Source organism: Cetorhinus maximus, chromosome 4 (genome assembly GCF_964194155.1).
Source record: "Cetorhinus maximus chromosome 4, sCetMax3.hap1.1, whole genome shotgun sequence".
NCBI lineage: Eukaryota > Metazoa > Chordata > Chondrichthyes > Lamniformes > Cetorhinidae > Cetorhinus > Cetorhinus maximus.
In genome coordinates, this window is record NC_135882.1 from 160,559,288 (window position 1) to 160,584,386 (window position 25,099).

General features: G+C 43.8%; 1 protein-coding gene across 1 annotated transcript in view; it reads right to left on the reverse strand.

Annotated features, from left to right (window-relative positions):
* Positions 1 to 25,099, reverse strand: part of LOC144679989 (piezo-type mechanosensitive ion channel component 2-like) — a 1,019,816-nt gene that overhangs the window by 61,151 nt on the left and 933,566 nt on the right. Inside the window, exon 43 of the mRNA XM_078541050.1 lies at positions 22,948 to 23,095. Coding sequence (XP_078397176.1) covers positions 22,948 to 23,095 — 148 coding nt within the window. The remainder of the gene's footprint in view (positions 1 to 22,947; positions 23,096 to 25,099) is intronic.

Genomic DNA, 25,099 nt, shown 5'->3' on the forward strand with positions numbered 1-25,099 from the left:
TCCTGGATCATGCCCATGAACCAAAGAAAGGCTTTTTATTGCAAGATTAGGAATCTGAACCACTGAGGCGAACTAATTGGGCATAGGTCTAATATGCCAACATATTAATCGCATTTGAATTTTACTGTCACTGAAGAGACAGGAGAATGCAGAGTACCTTTTGTCCCTATTCATCAGATCACAAAGAACAATGTTCGAGCTAATGTTGGTATTAGCCAGAAACCCCGGGTATCAATGCAAGTCAATAATTGGGACAATACATTTGCCATACAATACTGCCAAGATCACTACTTGAGTTATGCAGTCATAATGCTGTACTTAGTTTTATACAATTATAAAACAAACTATATATCAAACAATTTTTTTATTCATTCATGGGAGGTGGGCAGTACTGGCTAGGCTAGCATTTATTGCCCATCCATAATTGCCCTTGAGAAGGTGGTGGTGAGCTGCCTTCTTGAACTGCTGCGGTCTATGTGGTGTAGGTACGCCCACAGAGCTGTTAGGTAGGGTGTTGCAGGATTTTGACCCAGCGACAGTGAAGGAACAGTGATATACTTCCAAGTCAGGGTGGTGAGTGGCTTGGAAGGAAACTTCCAGGTGGTGGTGTTCCCATGAGTCTGCTGCCCTTGTCCTTCTAGATGTTGGTGGTCATGGGTTTGGAAGGTGCTATTGAAGGAGGCTTGGTGAATTACTGCAGTGCATCTTGTAGATGGTACACACTGTTGCCACTGTGCATTGGTGATGGAGGGAGTGAATGTTTGTGGATGGGGTCAGTCAAGCAGGCTGCTTTGTCCTGGATGGTGTCAAGCTTCTTGAATGTTGGTGGAGCTTCACTCATCCAGGCAAGTGAAGAGTATTCCATCACAATCCTAACTTATGCCTTGTAGACGGTGAACAGGCTTTGGGGAGTCAGGAGGTGAGTTACGCAGCAGGATTCTTAGCTTCTGACCTGCTCTTGTAGCCACAGTATTTACATGGCTAGTCCAGTTCAGTTTCTGATCAATTGTAACCCCCAGGATATTAATAGTGGGGGATTCAGCAATGGTAATGCCATTGAATGTCAAAGGGCGATGGTTAGATTCTCCCTTCTTGGGGATGGTCATTGCCCAGCACTTGTGTGGCGTGACTGTTACTTGTCACTTGTCAGCTCAAGCCTGGATATTGTCCAGGTATTGCCACATTTGTACATGGACTGCTTCAGAATCTTAGGAGTCGCAAATGGTGCTGAACATTGTGCAATCATCAGCGAATATTCCCACTTATGATGGAAAGAAGATCATTGATGAAGCAGCTGAAGATGGTTGGGCTGAGGATACTATCCTGAGGAACTCCTGCAGTGATGCCCTGGAATTGAGATGATTCGTCTCCAACAACCACAACCATCTTCCTTTGTGCTAGATATGACTCCAACCAGCGGAGAATTTTCCCCCTGATTCCCATTGACTCCAGGTTTGCTAGGGTCCTTTATTCCACACTAAGTCAAAAGCTGTCTTAATGTCAAGGGCTGTCACTCTCATCTCACCTCTGGAGTTCAGCTCTTTTGTCCATGTTTGAACCAAGGCTGTAATGAAGTCAAAATTTGAGTGGCCCCGCGAAGCCAAAACTGAGTGTCAGTGAGCAGGTTATTGCTAAGCAAGTGCCACGATAGCACTGTTGATGTCCCTTTCCATCGCCTTACTGGCGATGGAGAGTAGACTGATGGGGTGGTAATTGGCCAGGTTGGATTTGTACTGCTCTTTGTGTACAGGACATATCTAGGCAATTTTCCACATTGCTGGGTAGATACCAGTGTTATATCTGTACTGGAAGAGCTTGGCTAGGGTCGTGGCAATTTCTGGAGCACAAGTCTTCAATACTATTGCCAGAATATTGTCAGGGCCCATAGCCTTTGCACTATCCAACATCTTCAGCCATTTCTTGATATAATGTGGAGTGAATTGAATTGGCTGAAGACTGGCACCTGTGATGCTGGGGATTTCTGGAGGAGGCCTAGGTGGATCATCTACTTGGCAGTTCTGGCTGAAGATTGTTGCAAATACTTCAGCTTATCTTTTAAACTGAGGTGCTGGGCTCCCCCATTATTGAAGAAGGGGATATTTGTGGAGCCTCCTCCTCCAGTGAGTTGTTTAACTGTCCACCACCATTCATGACTGGATGCGGCAGGACTGCAGAGCTTAGATCTGATCCATGGATTCGCTTAGCTCTGTCTATCACTTGCTGCTCATGCTGTTTGGCATGCAAGTAGTCTTGTGTTGTAGCTCCACCAGGTTGACACCTCATTTTTCAGTATGCCTGGTGCTGTTCCTCTAGATTGAACCAGGGTTTGCAGCTATGTCTTTTAGGACATCGCCAGTTCAGTCAATAGCGGTGCTACCGAGTCACATTGAACCCTTGGCTTTGTGGTAATGGTAGAGTGGGGGATATGCCGGGCCATGAGATTACATGGTTGAATGCAGTTCTGCTGTTGCTGATGGCCCACAGCACCTCATGGATGCCCAGTCTTGAGTTGCTAGATCTGTTCAAAAGCTATCCCATTTAGCATGGTGGTAGTCCCACATAGCAGGATGGAGGGTATCCTCAATGTGAATACGGGACTTTGTCTCCACAAGGACTGTACAGTGGTTACTCCTACCAAAACTGTCATGGGCAGATGCGCAGCGGCAGGCAGATTGGTGAGGATGAGGTCAAGTATGTTTTTCCCCTCTTGTTGGTTCCCTCACTATCTACCCAGTCTTGCAGCTATGTCCTTTAGGACATGGCCAGCTCAGTCAATGACGGTGCTACTGAGCCACATTGAAGTCCCCCACCAAGAGTACATTCTGTGCCCTTGCCACCCTCAGTGCTTCCTCCAGGTGTACTGATTCATCAGCTGAGGGGTGTGGCAGGTGGCATACCTGGTAATCAGGAAGTTTCCTTGCCCATGTTTGACTAATACTAGGAGACTTCATGGGGGTCTGGAGTCGATGTTGAGAATGCCCACGCCAACTCCACCCCCGACTGTATACCAACAGGGATGGTGATGGTGGTGTCTGGGACATTGTCTGTAAGGTATGTTCCCGTGAGTATGACTATGTCAGGCTGTTGCTTGACCATCTGCCATGGTGGGATTTGAACCCAGGTCCCCAGAGCATTACCTTGAGTCTCTGGATTACTAGTCCAGCAACAATACCGCTACACCACTATCTCCTCCCCCAATGACATAATTTCACTATTTGTATATGAATTGTATAATTTAGTTATGTTTGTGAATGGAATACATAATTTAGTTAAGGATATGCACACAAAAATGTTCTTTATGACAAATAATTGCAGAACTGTTTCAACAGTAACCTGAAAAGATAAGTCTTACAAGAAGCACAAACATAAGTACATATTTGGATATTCGGCTAAATTTGACTAATGCAATAAAGACAAACACGTGACTGCCGAGGTTAAAGTATACAGGGGAAAGTATAGTAAATGCTGTGTTTTGTGCTTAAGTGAGATTGGCACATCTTGAACAACTAGTTAAAAATTATTGAAGGCAGAATCTTTACAAAGCTTTCTTTGGGAGAATCAAAAACACAAATCTATTAATTTTAACATAAAGACAGCTATGTTGAATAAAACTGATTTCCCTTATGCTTCTCCCACATTTCTATCTTTAATATTTGTTCTCATCACTATTCTTATGTTCACATATCTATGTTTATTGTAATTGTATTGCATTCCCATTTCTTCTCCGTGGATCGCCACCTTAACACGGTGGAGAGGTTTGTGAGCTCCTTGCTCCTGATAGGGCCAACCATAATGGCAAGGTCAGGGGAAGGTGTCAGACAAAGTGCAGTCCAAAAAAAAAGTCCTCAACGGCAGAACGGGTGAAAGAAGACTGTGCTTCTCACCTCACTGGCTGCGAAGGCAGAAGAAGGCTGCATCGGCAAAATGGTCCCGGTCATCGCGGTTTGACATGTCACCAAAATCTGATCGTTAACTCATCAAGATCATGTGGACAATGATGGTGCGCCAAGGTCTCCACATTAAACAAAGTCATGTGCATGCTGGTTCGATGGAAACAATGCTGAAATATGTGACCTCCCAGATGAAAAGCGAGCAGCCTTCATTGCCTGGCAGAACAACCCTAGGTCGCAAGTCAAGAAAAGACAGCATTCCAAAAGCTCAAGGCTGACACCTAAAAAATATTTTCAACAACTCTTCAACCATGACTTTAGAATGGTAGCTGATACTCTCCAGACTATCCCCTAGTAACCTGTGCTGGAATCCAAGGGTGAACCACCATCAATAGGAGAGCTACAACAAGCATCAAACGGATAAAAAAATTTACCTGTGGCCCTAATGGTATGTATATAAAGTTCTCTTATACAACATAAACATACCAATCATACAACAAGGATTGGTAAAACAGTAATGTGGTTTATGTATTAGAAGATAAGACTATATACATATAATATTAACTGGGAGACTGTGTATACATGTCTGACCTCTACAAGCTGCTGTTTTAAACTGAGTTTAGAGAAATGGTACTACCACATCACATCCTATGTTAAGGTGGTAGTGATTGACAGCAGTTTAAGATATTCTCCCTTAACGGCACATATACATCATATCACAACATCCCCCTTTTTCTAAACTAAAGGTTTACCTTTAAAGAATCAAACTATTTACATGACACAAGAACAAATTACATTGTGTCTGAATAAACAAAGTAATAAATTTACAAGTCTCTGAAATGTATTGGCATTTTGCTCATCTGTCCAAACTTAGTTACAGTGATCTTAGTTGCAGGCTGTTGCCTGTTTTCAAAATGCTGGTTAGAGGTGTTTTGTTTGTGTTGCGTCTTAGATCATGCTCTATTCACTATTACTTGGTGTTTCTGGTTGTGGCATTGTTCTGATTTGGCATCTGTTTCATCGCACTGTCATGCCTTTTGGTATTTGTACGTGACATGTTCTTGGTTTTGGGCAAATGCTGACGATTTCTGCTGGATTCCAGGTGCCATCAGTTGGGTGTTGAACTTGAACTTTTTGTCCAACATTCGGGTTGGGTAATTTGTTATCTGCATGCAGGACGTGGGCATTTTTATCTTCCCCTGTTTTACAATCAATGCATCTTGTACTCCTGGAAGTAATGACAAGTGATGACTAGGAAGGTTTGTCCGCAATTGTCTTCCGAATAGTAATACCACATTGGTTCCGCAGTATGATGAAGTTTGTACGCTCAGAATGGGGAGACATATTCGGCTCCAGCTGTGTTGTGTAGGCTGATAATCTGCGTTGCAGAGTTGAGCAGTCTTATCCCAGTGAAAGCACGGAGTTTCCAATGGCGCTCCTTGTGGTCTATGGTCCTCATTATTGTCTTCACAATACCATTGATATAATCAAGGTCAGGCGAATGCAGGCCATTAGGCCTGTGATCACTGGACTTGTGGTGTCCACACCTGGGTGAGTTGTTGTCGCGATAGTTAAGTGCAATGGATCCAAGGAATGGAATCTTTGAGCCATTGTATGTGGTGAGTTTGGCAGTGGCTGGTTGAACCATCATTTGTCACATCTGGCCTCTGTTTGTGGCTTCTTGTGATGTCGAACCACTTGTTCCGGTGGGTACATACATTTCAATGTGCAAAGTGGAAGATTGTTTGCACAGGTACCCAGTTTTGCATATAGGTTATGCTGTCTGTGCATTTGTGGGCATATAATTTGAATGGTGGCAAAAGCTTCTGTCGGGTACCATTGTGAATTCTTTGATGTTCAGAGTCCTGAATGTCTGCTCACTTCATGTATCGATGTGCTGGTCATCCTCATCATCTGACCATGTAGCTTGGACAGAAATTTCGTGGCTCTTGTCTTGACGCTGTTTGATACACATTCTTAGTTGATTGGAATACAGTATCTGTCTGGCCTCTGTTTGTAGCTTCTTGTGATGTCGGACCACTTGATCTGGTCTTCGCTTTCTGCATTGGCACTTCCAATGTCCTCTGGTGCCACATAGCTTTCATATGGTGTTAAAACCTAGGCAATTTCTGGGTGCATGTATGAGGCTGCATTGCCTGCATTGATTATTTGGTTGACTGTATTGGCTGTCATAGCAATAGTAGACAAATTACACAGGCTGTGTAGATTCCGTCTTCCTAGTAGTATGACTTCGTACTTTCACCCACTTTGCTATAGTGCTTTCATGCTGTAACCTTTAGGTTGGTCTAAGAGGTCTTTTTGGAACAGTTCTGTTGGGGTAGATTCTATCATGAGCTCGATTATTCTGTTGGCAAGCTCTGCTGCCATAAAGTTGCAATCACAATCCTTGTCTCTGCATCTACGTATGAATTAATCAATGGGCTCTATCAGTTGTTGCCTAAAAGACACAAATTCCAGATTGTGTATTCGGAAGTTGAGTTTTATTTGGAACTGATCTTTGAGTGTTGACCATATCTTATCTGGATTTTTAAGGTAATCAGACCTTAAGTGTTCAGTATGTGGAGGCTTTCGTTGCCTATAGCAATTTTAATTTTGATGGCTTGTTTTTCTGGTTCGAGGATATTGAGGTGCAAAAAACACAGCTCTATACACTGTTGGAACAAAGTTAACTCAGATATGAGGTCCTCTGCCTTCTAATTGAGTGTTGGAAATGTTGTGGTCATCGTGTGGCTTTTTGCAGGATTACTAGGGGCAGAGGTTTTAGGTCGGCGGGCAGGCGGTATTGGGGGCTCTGGGATCAGCCGGGGAATGGGCCACCAACTGCGATTTCACACTGGCTGGCCAATTAACGGTCAGCCAGCGTGAAGCGCGCGCTGAGAAGCTCAGCACTGCTGGGGTGGGACCGGGAGGTGGGCGTGCTGACATCAGCGTGGGCGCGGGCAAGCACTGACAGAAAGCTCCCTGAAGGCAGAGAGTTGCCTCAGGGAGCTGAAGACCAGAAAAACCATGAAATAAAGCTCTAAAATCAGGAAAAAATGTCCAAGCATCACAATCAGTCACCTGAACATATACATCATAAAAATGCTGTCCACAGATTTTTCTTTATCTTTCATTTAATAATGGAAAACTCATCCCACCCTTGGATGAGGTTTCATGAAAAATGCAAAGTCCACCTGGCCAATTCGCCCATCCGCCAACCGTTAAGGTTGGATGGACCATGGAAAATCAGAGACAATTGCACTCTTAATGACTTTAATTGGTCTCTTAATTGTCAGCGAGTGTGCTTCTGGCTGTTGCACATGCCTGCCGACCGAAATACCGCGCGAGCACAGAATGACATCAGGACGCTTGCCCAATGTCATCTTGCGCAATTTCGCATCCAATGGGTAGGGCATGCACCCACCCGATCAATGTAAAATTCTGCCCTAGGACTTTTTGGAAGAGGACAGCTATTCAGCCTTTTTTGGCTCACTGAGTTGCAATATCTTAAGTGGCCACCACCTTAGCTGGTCATAGATTATTGCTTGACTGCAATGGTCACGCTGTTGAGCTGTTTCTGCTTTTCCTATACTTACTGTAGCTCCTCCCACAAAGCAGTGATTTAGGTGCAAAATACACCTGCAGAGATTCAAACGGTAATTAAAAAGTTTTAAAGACTTTTGCAGTTTCTTCTTGTTGTTAGGAGCTGTTGCTGGATGGACGCTTCTACCCTAGCCCAGTGTCCAGTGTTTTAACTTCTTCCTAACCTCCTGAAGGGGCAGCAAGCAGCAGTAATGCATTCTCTCCTGTCTGTGGAGTTCTACTTAAAGCTAGGCACTCTGGAGTCTGCTATTTAATCTCTGTTCCTGCACAAACTTTGCAGAAGGTAGACTTATACTAGTTAAACTTTCTCAAATTTTAACAATTTTAGCAGGGCCTGGTCCCTGCTGGCTGGAGTGAGGTGTGATGTTCCAGAATGAAGGTAGAGTGTGTAGGATTCCTACAGAGCCGTATAATCACTTACGTAGGCTGAGTTAGTATTTGATAGTTGTTTCACTTCCGCACCAGTTCTGCTGCTGCATGTGGAAGGGCTGTATACTTCTCAGTCAAACGTTCAAAAACCATGCTATCAACATATTACATTTTTCTATTCAACATAAATGTACCAATCATACAGCAAGGATTGGTGAAACAGTAATGTGGGTTCTTTATAAGAAGTTAAGATTATATACGTATAATGTTACCTAGGAGATTGTGTATACATGTCTGACCTCTACAAGCTGCTACTGTAAACTGAGTTCAGAGTCATAGGACTACTACATCACATTTGTGTCGAGGTGGTAGTGATTGACACCAGTTTAAGATACTCATCCTTAAAGGTATATGTATATCATATCACAACAGTATTCCAGCTGAGGTCTTCAAAGCTGACAGACTTTTGCTCACATCAAGGCTCCATGATTGGGAGGAAAAATAACTTCAACCTGATTTCAGAAAGTGAAACTAGTAACCATCTGAGATAAATCATGCTGTGGAAACTATCGAGGTATTTCCCTCTTGTTCATAGCAAGGAAAATCCTGACATGCATTCTCCGAAGTCGCCTACTTTCTGTGGTTGAGCATATCCTCCCAGAAACACAGGCTTTAGACCTTCCAGAGGAACCTCTGACATGGACCTTGTTGCCACACAAATCCAAGAAAAATTTTGAGAACACCAGGGACTCACCTGACCAAAGTACTTGACTCAGTAAATCACGACGCTCTATGTATTGTGCTCCAAAGATTTGGATGTCCAAGAAACTTAATCACAATCCTTTAACTGCTTCATGATGATATGATGCACTCGTCTTCAGTGGGAGGTTTGAACCAGATGCCTTCAAAATCCAGACTAGGGTCAAGCAAGGCTGTGTGATAGGCCCCATACTATTTACAATCTACCTGACAGTGGCTATTCACCTCATCAAAGACCAACTGCCCTCTAGTGTCAGTATTAAATACCATCTAGGTGGAAAACCTCAGTCACCTCTGTGCCTAAACTAAATTGACCACCATAAATATGCATGATCTACAGTTTGTGGATGACTGCAGTATCATTGCCCACTTTGCACGAGATTTGCAAACCATTCTTGATCAATTTACATACTTTTGCAGCAACCTCTCTCAAAAGGCCATCATTGATGAGGAGGTCCAACACTGGATCAGCTGTGCCAGCTCAGCCTTCTACAAACAATGGCAGCAAGTGTTTGACAACAAAGACCTCTGCAAGTCAACAAACGTCCTAGCATACAGAGCAGTTGTTGTCACCACCCTCCTACACTGCAGTGAGACCTGGACTGTGTATCAGCGACACATATGAGCATTAGAGAAATTCCATTATCAATGCCTCCACTGCATCCTCCAGATTCAATGGGAGGACTGTCTAACAAACATTAGTTTCCTTCTTGAAGTTATATTTCCTCAATGTCAAATAGCATAGGGGAAGACAAAAAAAACTGCCTCAAAGACACTCTGAAGCTTTCCTTGAAGCATTGAGATTAATGACTGGGAGGAGCGTGCTACTAATAGTCCAGAATGGCACTTGTCCATCAAGTTACATTATGTTTTGAGCCACAATGTCTTAACGATTAAGCAGAGTGGCAGCAGTAAAAGAAAAGGAGATTTTATAAAGGTCCATCATAACTCCTTTTGTATTCTCTACCTCTATTTATAAAGTTCAGGTTCCCATATGCCTTTTCTTTTAACTACTTTCTCAACCCTGTGCTGCCACCTTCAACAATTCATGCACATATACCCCTGAATTTCTCTGTCCCTGAACCCCTTTTAGAATTGCATCCTTTAATTTAGATTGGTTCTGCACATTCTCCCTACCAAAATGTATCACTTCACATTTTTCTCTGCATTAACTTTCATCTACCACGTAGCTGACCGTTCCACCAACCCATCTATTTCCTCTTGAAGTCTCTAATTCACCTCACAATTTACAATACTTCCAAGTTTTGTGTCATCTGCAAATTTTGAAATTATGCCCTGTGCAACAGGGTCTAGGTCATTATAGATCAAGAAAAGCATTGCTCCTAATACTGATCCCTTGGGGAACTGAGCTATGTACCTTTCTCTCATCCGAAAAACAACCGTTCACCTCTGTTGCCTGTCACTCAGCCAACTTTGCATGCATGCTGCCACTTTCATTTCATTCCATGGGCTTAAACCTAGCTGGCACGTCTATTATGTGGCACTTTATCAAAGGCCTTTGGAAGTCCATATACACATTAGCCACGTTACTCTCATCAAAGACCTAGGGGAGGTAATGGCATAGTGGTATTGTCACTGGACCAGTAATCCAGAGAAAAATAAAAATACCTGGAAAAACTCAGCAGGTCTGGCAGCATCTGCAGAGAGGAACACAGTTAACGTTTCGAGTCCATATGACTCTTCAACAGAACTAAGTAAAAATGCTTTTATCTTAGTAATCCAGAGACCCAGGGTAATGCTCTAGGGACCTAGGTTTGAATCCTGCCACGGCAGATGGTCAAATTTGAATTCAATAAAAAGCTGAAATTAAAAGTCTAATGATGACGACTATGAAACCATTCTTGATTGTTGTAAAAACCCATCGAGTTCGCTAATGTCCTTTAGGGAAGGAAATCTGCTGTCCTGTTCTGACCAGCCTCTTAAATGTCCTCTGAGCAAGGGTAATTTGGGATGGGTCTAGCCAGCGATGCCCTCATCCCATGAATGAATAAGAAAAAACATCTCTGTTACCTCAATGAAAAACTCAATAAAGCTAACTAAACATCATTTGTTCTTAAAAATCCCTAATTAATCTGCATTTGTCCAAGGTTCTGAATTATTAACTTTAAAAGCTTCCCATACCCAGGTTAAACTGGGTCTGTAGTCTGATTTATCCTTACATCCCTTCTTGAACAAGGGTGTAACATTTGCAATTCTTCAGTCCTATCCTCTAGCAGAACACCTGTACCTAAGGAGGATTGGAAGATTATGGCCAGTACAATGCAATTTCCACCCTTACTTCGCTCAGCAACTTTGGCACATCAACTTCAAGTACAGCCTGCCCATCTAATACCCACTCTTTATCAACTTTTAGCCCAGGTAACTATCTAAACTTTCGCTATGACATCAGCAGCATCTTCTTCCCCTACAAAGTATTCATTTAGTATCTCAGCCACACGCTCTGTCTCAATGTGCATATCCCCTTTTTAGTCTGCACTGCTACTCTTACTACACTTTTACCATTTATATGCTTACAGAAGACTTTTGTATTCCACTTTGTTAGTTGCTAGTCTTTTCTCATACTCTCTCTGTTACAGAATCACACAGTGCAGAAGAGGCCCTTCGGCCCATTAAGTCTGCACCGACACGTGAGAAACACCTGACCTACCTACCTAATCCCATTTACCAGCACTTGGCCCATAGCCTTGAATATTATGACGTGCCAAGTGCTCATCCAGGTACTTTTTAAAAGATGTGAGGCAACCCGCCTCCACTACCCTCCCAGGCAGCGCATTCCAGACTGTCACCACCCTCTGGGTAAAAAAGTTTTTCTTCACATCTCCCCTAAACCTCCTGCTTCTCACCTTGAACTTGTGACTCACATCCACATTTTATTTTTCATTGTCCTTCTGAACCTATACTCAGCCTAGTTCTCACATGTATTTTCAACTTAACATCATTCATGCACCCCTTTTTTCAGCTTCATCTTACTTTCTATCTTTCTCATTGATGGGCAGGCGAAAAGCCCAGGTGGCCTTTGTGTTTTTCACGAAACCTCATCCACGAGCGGCATGAGGTTTCCTGAAGTTTTTATTAAATAAATAAATAATTTTTCATAAATATGAAAACATCTCCCCTGAAATACATTTTCAGATCGTTTATTTAATTATTTTAATATCCATTCAATCTTCCTGAGGCAGCTCCATGCCTCAGGGAGATTGCTGCGCTCTTTTGCACACACACGCGAAACAGCGCTGGCCCTGACTCTCCCTCCTCCCCCTGCCTGCACAGGTAGCGCTGAGCACTACCAATCGCGTATTACGCTGGGCGGGCCTTAATTGGCCCACCCACGCAAAATGGTGGCGCGGAGATGATCGCGGGTGGTGATCGACTCCATGCCTGCCCCATCCGCTCCCACCCAGCCCGCCCGCCACATGAAAAATCCTGGCCATGATATCTCTATTGTTTAACTTGAATCAGATAGATTCAGACCTAGACCTGTTCAGGACATCCTGCCTCTCTAACACTGTAAAAATTCTCCTTAATCATTAAAGCCACTTATGAGATCCAACTTAACTTCTTGTGGACCAGGATCCAGGAACCCCAAGTCCTGGCAGGCAGCAGGAGTTTCACGCATGCATCGACTAGGACCATGCAGATGCGCATTCTGTCAGCTAAAGGGCTCGGCCATCCTGACAGCAGTGCACTTGCATAAAAAGGAAAAAAAGAGAAAACAGCAGGAAAACAGGGGCAGAGTGCCATAATTGGAAAGAGTCCCAGGCAGGGGAGAGGGAAAAGGGGCAGGGAGAAATCCCAAAGGGAAGTCCTGGGCAGAAGACTGGGAGAAGGGTCAGTTAAAAAGAAAGAGGAGCAGAGAAAGAGATGCCAAGCAGAAAAAGGGCTGCAGTTTGCAGACTTTAAGACTGGGGAGATGGTGGTGTAATGGTAATATCACTGGGTTAGTAATCCAGAGGCCCAAGCTAATGGGTTCAAATTCCACCACGGCAGCTGGTGGAATTTGAATTCAATTAATAGGTATGGAATATAAAACTAATCTCAGCAATTGTGACCATGACAACTATATCAATTGTCATAAAAACCCAACTGGTTCACTAATACCATTTAGGGAAGGAAATTTGCCATCCTTACCTAGTCTGGCCTTTATGTGACTCCAGGTCCATAATAATGTAGTTGACTCTTAACTGCCCTCTGAAATGGGCCAGAAAGCCACTCAGTTCAAGGGCAATTAGAGATGGACAACAAATGCTGGCCTTGCCAACGATGCCCTGGAAGAATAAAGAAAATTTAAAAAAAACTTTAAGTGGTGAGGGCTCAGGAGAAGCCCAGGCAATTGAAGAGGACTCAGGAGAATTCTGTGCTGAGGGCTGTGGGGATAAAGGTACCCCATTGGAGCAGTCGTATTTTGCTCAGTGTGGCTGAAGAGCTGAAGTTGTGCTTGAGAGTTGGTGCTTGAATGCAGATTCTGGAATCCAGAAGAATGGAATCTCAGGAGATGAAATTGAAACCCTACAAGGTTAGCCATCGTTGTCACTGTCTGAGTTGGAGAGTATTCTGAGGTGGGATCTTCGAAGGTAAAGGTGAACCTTCATGAGAGAGACAGAGTTGAATGAAATTGGTTGACTCACAGTATTTACTGACATCTGAGTGTGTTGTTGAGAAACCTATGGAATCTTTCTTGGTTGCACCTGCTATTTATGGTACCGTGTGGTGTGACACTCCTGCTGCCTGCAGGGACTTGAAGTTCCTGGAACCCGCTCCACAAGAAGTTAAGTTGGATCTCATCACAAGTGGCTTTAATGATTAAGGATTGTTTTTACAGTGCTGGAGAGACAGGATGTCCTGAACAGGTCAGGGTCTGAACCTATTTGATTTAAATTAAACAATAGAGATATCATTACACTACAGGGCATATTCTAAAGGTCACCAGCAAGTGAACAGCAAATTTGCAAGAAAATTACAGAAAGCTGCAAAAATTATAGAGCAGTGATAATGGGGGTACTTCATTTATCCTGATATAAACTGGGTTAATTCACTTGGACCTCATATTAACCCTGAATGTTAGAGTATAAGATCAATATTGTCTTTCTGACCTGGTATAGTAATTTTTTTTGTTTGTTCAAGGCACATGGAATCTTGTGGCTTTACTCTATTAGCCAGTGTCTTGAATCTCAAACTTTGTCAACTTAAAACAAAAAGTTACTGGTCCCTAACCAGATCATACCAAGGACTTGGGGGTCTGGTTCAGAATCATAACACATTCCTCCTTTCATTCCTTCCCTGTTGGATTTTCCCATACTTTCCTATCCCAATGCGGAGCCAAACTGCTTTGGGTGGGCTTTAAAAATGGTGGGCAGAACCCTATTCCAGGATTACCACCCCTATTCCCATTGCTTGCAATTTTGAAGGGAGTGGGATAAGGATGTGGTGCACAAGTCTGCATGCTGCAGTCCGGATGTTGCTAGCTCTATCGCCAGACTGCACCCCCTCCCACCCCCGCCAACAATTTTTGTGCAGTCGGGCTGGCTTCTGAAGGCAACAAGATTCATACCAGTTCAGAGGTGTTGTCAAACATGTGAGAGCCCTTTTTTGGAGTTGGGAACCTTTTGACAAATAAATCCAAAAGATATTGTCAACTTCACATGTTATAATAAGACACTGTATGATAAGTATGTTTTAAATGCACTGATTGATGATAAGGCTTTGTTCTTAAAGGATAATTGACCATTAAATTGACCAACATTGCGAAGGTAGAAAAGTGTTCAGATGCACCAGAATACGTGATAGAGTGGTTAAAGTGCTCTTCTGCATTAAACAGTATTGAAATTCAGATTTGACTGTGTCAATTGTAACCTGTGCCTTAATATTTCCATTGATTTACAGCTAAGGCATCTATTCCACTGCTTCAAAGCCTGAACAGGTGGCTGAGTTCTTTGAATAATTTCAAAGGCTTTAACATATTCAACTTTGGGAGGGTTCATTGACATGATTGTGCAATGGAATCTCATTATCTATGTTTGGTTAAGCTATGAACCCACAAATGATTTAGGTTAGCAGGGGCTGTTGACAAAGCTGTCAAGGGCTTTGTTATATTGACAAATTTATGATGACTTTATAGGATTATGTTTTTTTTTGACTTGAATTTGAATGCCTACTTATTTTGACAGAGATATGGCCACTTAATAGAATTATAGTTTTTTTCAAGTGGTGTTTGGACTTTTTTGAGCCAAGCCTTTGTTATTGCCATAACATCATATTCCCATGTGGCTATTTCTGCTTGCAGCTCACCAGCTTATCTATTATGGTTCCTGTGTTACATAAACACACTGTAAACCTAATTTAGGCCTTATTGCATTGCCTCTCAGTCTGACTCCACCTAAAACCTTACTATTTATGACTCCAGCGCTATCTGCTTCTCTTAATCCTTTGTGCACTTTGTTTATCCTTCCTAATGCTACATCCTGGTTCCCCTCACACTTCCAAATTAGTTTAAACTCTCCCCTAAAACACGAGCATCTCGGTCATGGCTCTATTTAAGTGCACCCCGTCCGGTTTGTATGGTTCCAAGATCAGGCCCCATGTCCCAGAAATCTAAAGCTCTTCCTCTTACACAATTTCTCCAGCCACTCATTCATCTTTTCACTCCTCCTATTTCTATACTCACTAGCACATGGTACTGGGAGTAATCCAGAGATCACCACCTTTGAAGACCTGCTTGCTTGTCTTCTTCGTAGCTCCCCAAATTCTGCCTACAGGACCTCATCCCTCTTTCTACCTAGACCCCAATCTCTGGTCGTACACTCTCCCTCCTTAGAATACTGTGCTGCCACTGAGTGACATCCTTGACCCTGGCGCCATAAAATCCTGGATAATCATTAAGTAACCTTGCAGAGTGCTTGCACACGAGTAGGGGAGAGACCTCATACTGAGTGAGACACAGCCAGAGTGAGTGTGGGTATTGGCAATTTGGTGCACAGTGGGAATTCGGTGCATAGGGGAAGAGGTGCTCTTTGCATTTTTCTTTGCTATCCAACTTCTTAAATCTTCAGAGAGTGGTCTTGCCCTGCTGCAGCAGTAAAGGCTACAAGGGAAAGGAATCACTGCTAAGTACTGAGTAAGGTCGGGTAAGTATTTCCTACTTTTATTGCTTATAGTTTAAGGTCTTTTTGTGGTTTATAGTTTGTATAATCTGTAGTAACGAGGATTAGGAAAGAAGGGCCCTGGAGTAATTGATTTAAAAGGTTTAATTTAAAGGGAAAGTCATGGCAGGAGAGCTCAAAGCCATGGTGTGCTCCAGTGGGAAGCGGGGAACATTTCCAGTGCCCGGGACCAGCATGTGCGCAGGAAGTGTGTCCAGCTGCAGCTCCTGGAAGCTCGGGTTTCAGAGCTGGAATGGCAGCTGGGGACACTGTGGAGCATCCGCGAGTCTGAGAGCATCGTGGATAGCATGTTTAGAGAGGTGGTCACAACGTAGCTGAAGGGACTTGAGGAAGGAAGGGAATGGGTGACCACCAGGCAGTCCAAGAGAAACAGGCAGGTAGTTCAGGAGTCCCCTGGGGTCCCACTCGCAAATCGGTATTCCATTTTGGAGGCTGATGAGGGCGCTGGTTCCTCCAGGGAGTGCAGATAGAGCAAAGCTTCTGGCACCATAAGCAGCCTGTCTGTACAGGAGGGGAGGAAGAGAGGAAGAGTAATAGTAATAGGGGATTCTATAGTCAGGGGAACAGATAGGCGCTACTGTGGCCGTCAACGTGACTCCAGGATGGTGTGTTGCCTCCCTGGTGTCAGAGTCTGGGATGTCACTGAACGGCTGCAGGACATCCTGAAGGGGAAGGGTGATAAGTCAGAGGTCATGGTACATTTTGGTACCAATGATATAGGTAGAAAGAGGGATGAGGTCTTGCATCAAGAATTCAGAGAGTTAGGCAATAGACTAAAAAGCAAGACCTCTCGGGTTATAATCTCTGGATTATTCCCAGTGCCACGTGCTGGCGAGCTCAGAAATAGGAGAATAGCGCAGATGAATATGTGGCTTAAGAGTTGGTGCAGGAGGGAAGGTTTTAGATTCCTGGATCACTGGGACCATTTCTGGGGAAGGTGGGACCTGTACAAGTGGGACGGTCTACATCTGAACCAGTGCGGGACTAACATCCTTGTGGGCGGGTTTGCTCGTGCTGTTGGGAGGAGTTTAAACTAATTCGGCAGAGGGAGGGGACACAGAATGTTAGCAGAATGGGACACATCATAATGCAGTAAAACAATCAAGTCAGAGGGAGTACAGCTGCATTAAGTTTCAAGGGAGTAAGGCATGGCTGGATGGCCTCTACTTTAATGCGAGGAGTATTATAGGCAAAACGGATGAGTTAAGGGTGAGGATTGACACATGGAATTGTGATATTGTAGCCATCACAGAGACGTGGTTGAGGAATGGGCAGGATTGGCAGCTGAACATTCCGGGATATAGAATTTTCAGATGAGATAAGGGAGGGGTAAAAGAGGAGGAGGCATTGCATTATTAGTTAAGGAATCAGTTACTGCAGTAAGGAGAGATGATATCTTGGAGGGAGCATTGAATGAAGCTTTGTGGGTAGAGATTAGGAATAAAAAAGGGGCAGCCACATTGTTAGGTGTTTATTATAGACCCCCAAATAGTCAGCGGGAAATTGAAGAGCAAATCTGTGCACAATTTGTGGAGGTGTGTAAAAACAATAACAATAGGGTAATTATATTAGGTGATTTCAACTTTCCTAATATTAATTGGGATAGACGTAGTGTTAAGGGCTTGGATGGAGTGGATTTCTTGAAATGTGTACAGGAGAACTGTTTAGGTCAATATGTAGAGGGTCCAACAAGGGACGGTGCAGTGCTGGACCTAATTCTGGGGAATGAAGTCGGACAGGTGGCTGAGGTGGTGGTGGCGGAGCATTTTAGTGATAGCGACCACAACATGGTACAATTTAAGCTTGTTATGGACAAAAAAATAGATAAGTTGCATAAAAATGTTTTGGATTGGGGGAGAATAGATTTTAGTAAAATAAGGCAGGATCTGGCCAAGGTAGACTGGGAACAGCTACTTGTGGCGAAATCTACAGAGGAACAGTGGGGGGTGTTCAAAAAGGAAATGGGGAGGGTACAATCTCAACATGTTCCCTCTAGGGTGATGGGAAGGAGTAACAAGCCCAGAGAACCATGGATGACCAGGAATATTTAGGATAAGATGAGAAAGTAAAGAGAGGTTTTTAACAGGTACAAGGGGAGCAAATCAGCGAGGGATTAATGGAGTACAGAAAGTACAGGGTGGCGCTTAAGAAAGCAATTAGGAGAGCAAAGAGGGGATATAAGAGAGCTCTGGCTGGTAAAAGTAGGGAAAACCCCAAGATATTCTATTAGTATATCAATGGGAAGAGGATAACCAGGGAAAGAGTAGGGCCCATAAGGGACCAAGGGGGCAATCTATGGGTGCAGCCAGAGGACATCAGTAGAGTGTTGAACGAATACTTCTCATCTGTCTTCACCCAAGAGAATGAGGATGAAGGTATCGAACTCGGGGAGAGAGACTGCGAGGATCTTGAGCAAATTGATATAGGGAGTGACAAGGTACTGGAGGTGTTGGCAGGCTTAAAAGTGGACAAATATCCAGGTCCAGATGATTTGTGTCCCTATCTCCACTTGGAGAGGCAAGGTTTAATCAGGGATAGTCAGCATGGCTTTGTCAGAGGGAGGTCATGCCTAACAAATGTGATTGAATTTTTTGGGAAGGTGACCAGGTGTGTAGATGAGGGTAGAGCATTGATGTAGTCTATATGGATTTCAGCAAAGCCTTTGACAAGGTCCCACTTGGGATACTTATAAAGAAGGTAAATGCACATGGGATACAAGGTAATTTGATAAGGTGGATTCAAAATTGGCTTAGTTGTAGGAGGCAGAGGGTGATGACAGAAGGATGCTTTAGTGACTGGAAGCCAGTGTCCAGTGGTGTCCCACAGGGATCTGTGCTGGGTCCCGTATTATTTGTCATTTATATAAAGACATAGATGACTATGTGGGGGATAGGATTAGTAAGTTTGCGGATGACACAAAGACTGGCCGGGTGGTTAACAGTGAGGTTGAGTGTCTTGGGCTACAGGGAGATATAGACGGGATGGTCAAATGGGTAGATAAGTGGCAGATGGAATTTAACCCTGAAAAGTGTGAGGTGATACACTTTGGAAGGAGTAATTTGACAAGGAAGCATTCAATGAACGGCATGACACTAAGAAGTTCTGAGGAACAAAGGGACTTTGGTGTGTGTGTCCATAGATCTCTAAAGGCGGAGGGGCATGTTAGTGGGGTGGTGAAAAAGGCATATGGGACACTTGCCTTTATCAATCGAGCCATAGATTACAGAAGTAGGGAGGTCATGTTGGAGTTGTATAGAACCTTGGTGAGGCCACAGCTGGAGTACTGTATTGCCACATATAGGAAGGATGTGATTGCACTGGTGCAGTTGCAGAGGAGATTCACCAGGATGTTGCCTGGGATGAAGCATTTAAGTTAGGAAGAGAGGTTTGATAGATTTGGGTTGTTTTCATTGGAGCAGAGAAGACTGAGGGGCAACCTGATCGAGATGTACAAGATTATGAGGGGCATGGACAGGGTGAATAGGAAGCAGCTGTTACCCTTAGTTGAAGGGTCAATCACGAGGGGACATAAGCTCAAGGTGAAGGGTAGGAGGTTTAGGGGGGATGTGAGGAAAAACGTTTTTACCCAGAAGGTGGTGATGGTCTGGAATGTGCTGCCCGGGAGGGTGGTGGAGGCAGGTTGCCTCACATCCTTTAAAAAGTACCTGGATGAGCACTTGGCACATCATAACATTCAAGGTTATGGGCCAAGTGCTGGTAAATGGGATTAGGTAGGTAGGTCAGGTGTTTCTCACATGTCGGTGCAGACTCGATGGGCCGAAGGGCCTCTTCTGCACTGTGAGATTCTGTGATTCTGAGTTGGCTATTTATTTTACAGCAGAACATTGCTGGAGATCTGAGAATGAGACATCAACACACATAGATGGACAAAAAAGCAGTAAACAAATTGGTAATGGAGGAAAGAAAAATCATTTTGGAAAAAGGGTGGAAGGTTAGCCATCATAGAAATAGCTAATGAGCACTGGTTAATGGACAGAAAACAGAGTAGAGGAATAAATCAGACATTTTTGGATAGGCAGCCTGTAACTAGCAGGATGCCTCAAGGATCAGTACTTGGGCATCAGCGATTTACAATCTAAATTATTAACTTAGATGAGAGGGCTGAGTGTAACATATCCAAGTTTGCTAATGATACAAAGTTAGGTGGAAGTTAAGTGCTGAGGAGGATACAAAGAGGCTGCAGAGGGATACAGTCAGGATGGGCAAATGGGAAAGAACATGGCTGCTGAAATATAATGTAGTGAATTGTGAAATTATCTACTTTGGTAGGAAAAATAAAAGAAAGCAAAATATTTTTTGAACAGAGAGAGACTAGGAAATGTTTGCATTCAGAGGGATTGATGTGGCCATGTACATGTATCACAAAGTAACATGCAGGTACTGCAAGCAATTAGGAAAGCAAACGGTATGTTTGCTTTTGTTGCAAAGGTTTTGTTACAAAGGTATATAAGAGTAATGAAGTGATTACAGGGCATTGACAAGGCCACTCCTGGAGAACTATGAGCAGTTTTGGTCTCCTTACCTAAGGAAGGACATACTTGCCCTCGAGGTAGTGCAACAAAGGTTCACTAGAATGGAGCCTGGAACAAGAGGATTGACCTAAGCGGAGAGATTGAGTAGGCTAAGGCAATATTCCCTGGTTTAGAAGAATGATAGGTGATTGAGTAGAAGCATATAAAATTCTTAAGGGGTTTGGCAGGGTTAGAGGCTGAGAAAATGTTTCTGGTTAGGCAATTTAGAACGTGGGGTCACAGTCTCAGGATAAAGGGGACAGCGATTTAGGACTGAACTGAGGAAAAATGTCTTCACTCAAAGGGTTGTGAATCTTATGAGTTCTCTACCCCAGTGGGCTGTGGATGCTCAGTCACTGGGTATATTCAAGACAAATGTTGAAAGCTTTCTGGATACTAAGGGAATTAAGGGATATGGGGATAGTGCAGCAAGATGGAACTGAGATAGAAGATGAGCCATGATCGTACTGAGTGGCAGAGCAGACTCGAAGGGCCAAATGGCCTACTCCTGATCCTATTTTATGTGTTCTTAAGAATATTTAGGAAACAAGTATGCGACTCATGCTTTGTTAAATCAGCATCATGCTTGCATGACAAAAGTGTGTTGGGATATTCATAAGCCGCGCCCCTAGCCAAGCTGTTCCAGTACAGCTACAACACTGGCATCTACCCAGCTATGTGGAAAATTGCCCAGGTATGTCCTGAACACAAAAAGCAGGACAAATCCAACCTGGCTAATTACCGACCCAACAATCTACTCTCGATCATCAGTAAAGTAATCGAAGGGGTCATCAACAGTGTTATCAAGCGGCATTTGCTTAGGAATAACCTGCTCACTGATGCCCAGTTTGGGTTCTGCCAGGGCCACTCAGCTCCTGACCTCATTATAGCCTTGGTTCAAACATGAACAAAAGAGTTGAACTCCTGAGTTGAGGTGAGAGTAACTGCCCTTGACATCAAGGCAACATTTGACAGCGTGTGGCATCAAGGAGCCCGAGCAAAACTGGAGTCAATGGGAATCAGGTGGAAAACTCTCCGCTGGTTGGAGTCATACCTAGCACAAAGGAAGATGGTTGTGGTTGTTGGAGGTCAATCATCTCAGCTCCAGGACATCATCGCAGGCATTCCTCAGGGTAGTGTTCTCAGCCCAACCATCTTCAGCTGTTTCATCAATGACCTTCCTTCCATCATTAGGTCACAAAGTGGGGATATTCATTGATGATTGCACAATGTTCAGCACCATTCGTGACTCCTCAGATACTGAAGCAGTCCATGTCCAATTGCAGCAAGATCAGGACAATATCCAGGCTTGGGCTGACAAGTGACAAGTAACATTCGCGTCACACAAGTGTCAGGCAATGACAATCTCCAACAAGAGAAAATCCAACCATCACCCCTTGATGTTCAATGGCATTACCATCACTGAATCACTCACTATCAATATCCTGGGGGTTACCATTGACCAGAAACTAAACTGGACTAGCCATAAAAATACTGTGGCTTCAAGAGCAGGTCAAAGGCTATGAATCATGCGATGAGTAACTCACCTCCTGACTCCTCAAAGCCTGTCCACCTTCTACAAGGCACAAGTCAGGAATGTGCTGGAATGCTCCCCACTTGCCTGGATGAGTGCAATACTCAAGAAGCTTGACACCATCCAGGAGAAAGCAGCCCGCTTGATTGGCACCACTTCCACAAACATTCACTCTCTCCACCACCGACGCACGGTAGCAGCAGTACGTGCCATCTACAAGATGGACTGCAGGAATTCGCCAAGGCTCCTTCGACAGCACCTTCCAAACCGATGACCACTGCCATCTAGAAGGCCAAGTGAAGCCTGTCCACCATCTACAAGGCACAAGTCAGAAGTGTGATGGTATACTCTCCAATTGCCTGGAAGAGTGCAGCACTCAAGAAGCTGGACACCATCCAGGACAAAGCAGCCTGCTTGATTGGCATTCCATCCATAAACATTCACCCCCTCCATCACCGACATGCAGTGGCAGCAGTGCGTGCCGTCTATAAGATGCACTGCGGAAACTCACCAAGGCACCTTAGACAGCGCCTTCCAAACCCACAACCACTACCATCTAGAAGGACAAGGGCAGCAGATGCATGGGAACACCACCACCTGAAAGTTCCCCTCCCAGCCACACACCATCCTGACTTGGAAATATATCGCCGTTCCTTCGCTGTCGCTGAGTCAAAATCCTGGAACTCCCTTCCTAACAGCACTGTGGGTGTACCTACACCACATGGACTGCAGCAGTTCAATAAAGCAGCTCACCACCACCTTCTCAAGGGCAACTAGGGATGGACAATAAATGCTTGCCCAGCCAGCGAAGCCCACATCCCGTGAATGAATAAAAAAAAAGATATACCACAACACTCTGGGATAAAATATTTACTGTAAATAGATTTGAAAAGATAATGGAGCAAAATTTTCTTGGGGTTCCTCCTGACCTTCTACCGTAACTTTTACAGAAGATCAATAGAAACCCTGGAGAAACAATGTGAGCCGCCAAATTTCTGGTGTGTGATCGGGAAATCTACAGACATTTTACCACCATTAATTCAGACAATGTTAAGTATTCTCGAAAATAAAAAAATACATACCCCAAATGCTCCAAAACCAAAGATAATGACAATGAAGTCTACAACATCAGCCATGAACATCAACACGTATACATCTGTTACTGCACTATACTCTGGATGGATAATGTTGTAGAAGAAATGTTTGATTGGGATATATATTTGAAGAGTTCTGAAAAATAATAAAACACTGAATGAAATGCATGTTAACAGTCATAGGCTATATTGACATTTTGAGTTTTAAATTTAATACATGATCTAATGATTCTTTACTATATAAAGTAGGAGAGAAACAAAAAGAACAAAGTTACACTTATTTGGCACGTTTAGGCTATCCCAAAGTGCTTTACAGTCAATGAAATACTTTTGAAGTGAAGTCATTGTGGTAATGTTGTTATTGACAGTTTACTTGCATCAAACTGATTTGGTTTCTCTATAACTTAAAATGATGGTCATCAAGATTAAAGACCAGACTAAGTTTGTTGCCCTTTTAGCGGTCATTATCAACATGCCATTATTTGTATCCTATAAAATAAGAATGTCAAAAAGGGCCATACCTATAAACATTGTAATTTGAGATTAAAATATAAAATAATTACAATATATAAAAGCATGATTATTTCACAAAGCCATTTTAACTTTCCATTTAATTATCAAAACTTTTGTTAAAAGAGGGAAATAGTTCTAGAGTATATCAAGTTCACTAGCAAAACGCTGGCTACTAGTCAAACCAGAACTTCCTCGGATGCATTTCCTCAATATCAACACAATTTCCCCATCATGGCTTCACTCTCTGATGCTGAAGCTACCTTTCCCGAGCCCACTTAAACTAAGTAGTATAGAATAATCATGAGATTAACTTGTAGAATAGAAATGTCAAACAAAATGTGTGTTCCTATTCAAATATTATCACCGTAAAATCCATAGTAGGAGTTACATGTCCCTCTTAATATTCCTCACTTCCAGTGGTAACCAATTGTGGCTAAGGCAGTGGCTGAGATTTTTCAGGATCCGACAGGAAAGGGGAGGTGGAACCTAAAGTAGGTGGCGAAGGCTCTCCTGCTCCAACTCCCATTTGTGGTACAGTCCCGTGCCGGCCAGCCATTTTTTTTTATTCATTCACCAGATGTGGGCTTCACTGGCTGGACCAGCATTTATTGTCCATCCCTAGTTGGCAAGAGGGGGTGACCAATCACTCAGCAGCCAGAAGTGGGCTAAGAGACGGCAGTTGCATTATCACCTAATGTGGAAGTGCTGGCGCTATGCTTCAAGGGCTGAAAGCACCCAAACTCTGATCTGAAAGGTCTTTGCCTCAGCAATCCTTCTGTAAGTGTCCTGAGAAGACTAAAGCCGGCCACAATCAAGGGCCAGAGGTGCCCGTGCCACACATTCCCACAGGATCCAGGAACCTTTGACCACCCCCTCCCCAAGCTTTCAGGAGCCTTTGACTTCCTCCCCCAGCATCCAGGAATCATTGAACACCTCAGCATCTAGGAACCTTTGACCATGTCACCAGCATCCTTACAAGGAAACTGCTTGTCCGCATGGTAGAAGTAAGATCCCAGAGGCCAATGGTTCAGTGATAACTCCCTGTGTGATCTTCTTCAGGCCACTGAGGCAAGGCTGGAGGTCCTCTTCCCCAAGGACAGAAAGAGGAGACCAACCCACCTAATCAAGCAAGCCTGGGCAGAGATCGCAAAGGAGGTTGGCAGCTCTAGGGAGAACATGGCTGCAGTGCCGCAAGTGGGTCAACAAGTTTCTCCGCACTGGAAGGCTAAGTACCACACCTCAGTTCTCTTTGGGAAGCAGCAAATGGATATAAGTGAAGGCGTGAATGCTGGGGAGGGAGAGTTCATCGTGTGAGTGGCAATGGTTGCAGGTTGCAGCATCTCCTTGGAAAGGATTGGCTGCAGAACTGTCAGGGGACATCAGCCGGGTATTATTGACCTTTTCAAGGCACTCCGAAGTGGCCCAATGGCATGGCATTGGCCACAGCAGCAAATGTATAAGGTGATTAGGCATTGTGTTTGTTCTAGAGTGGCTACTCACATTGTTCTTTTGTGTTACCACAAGAGAAGACAGCCCAGAATGCCACACGGGGAAGACTGGTGGTGGAGTCCCGATCAACACCATTCTGAATCCCATGGAGGAAGAGGCTCTTGAGCTGGAAGGGTAT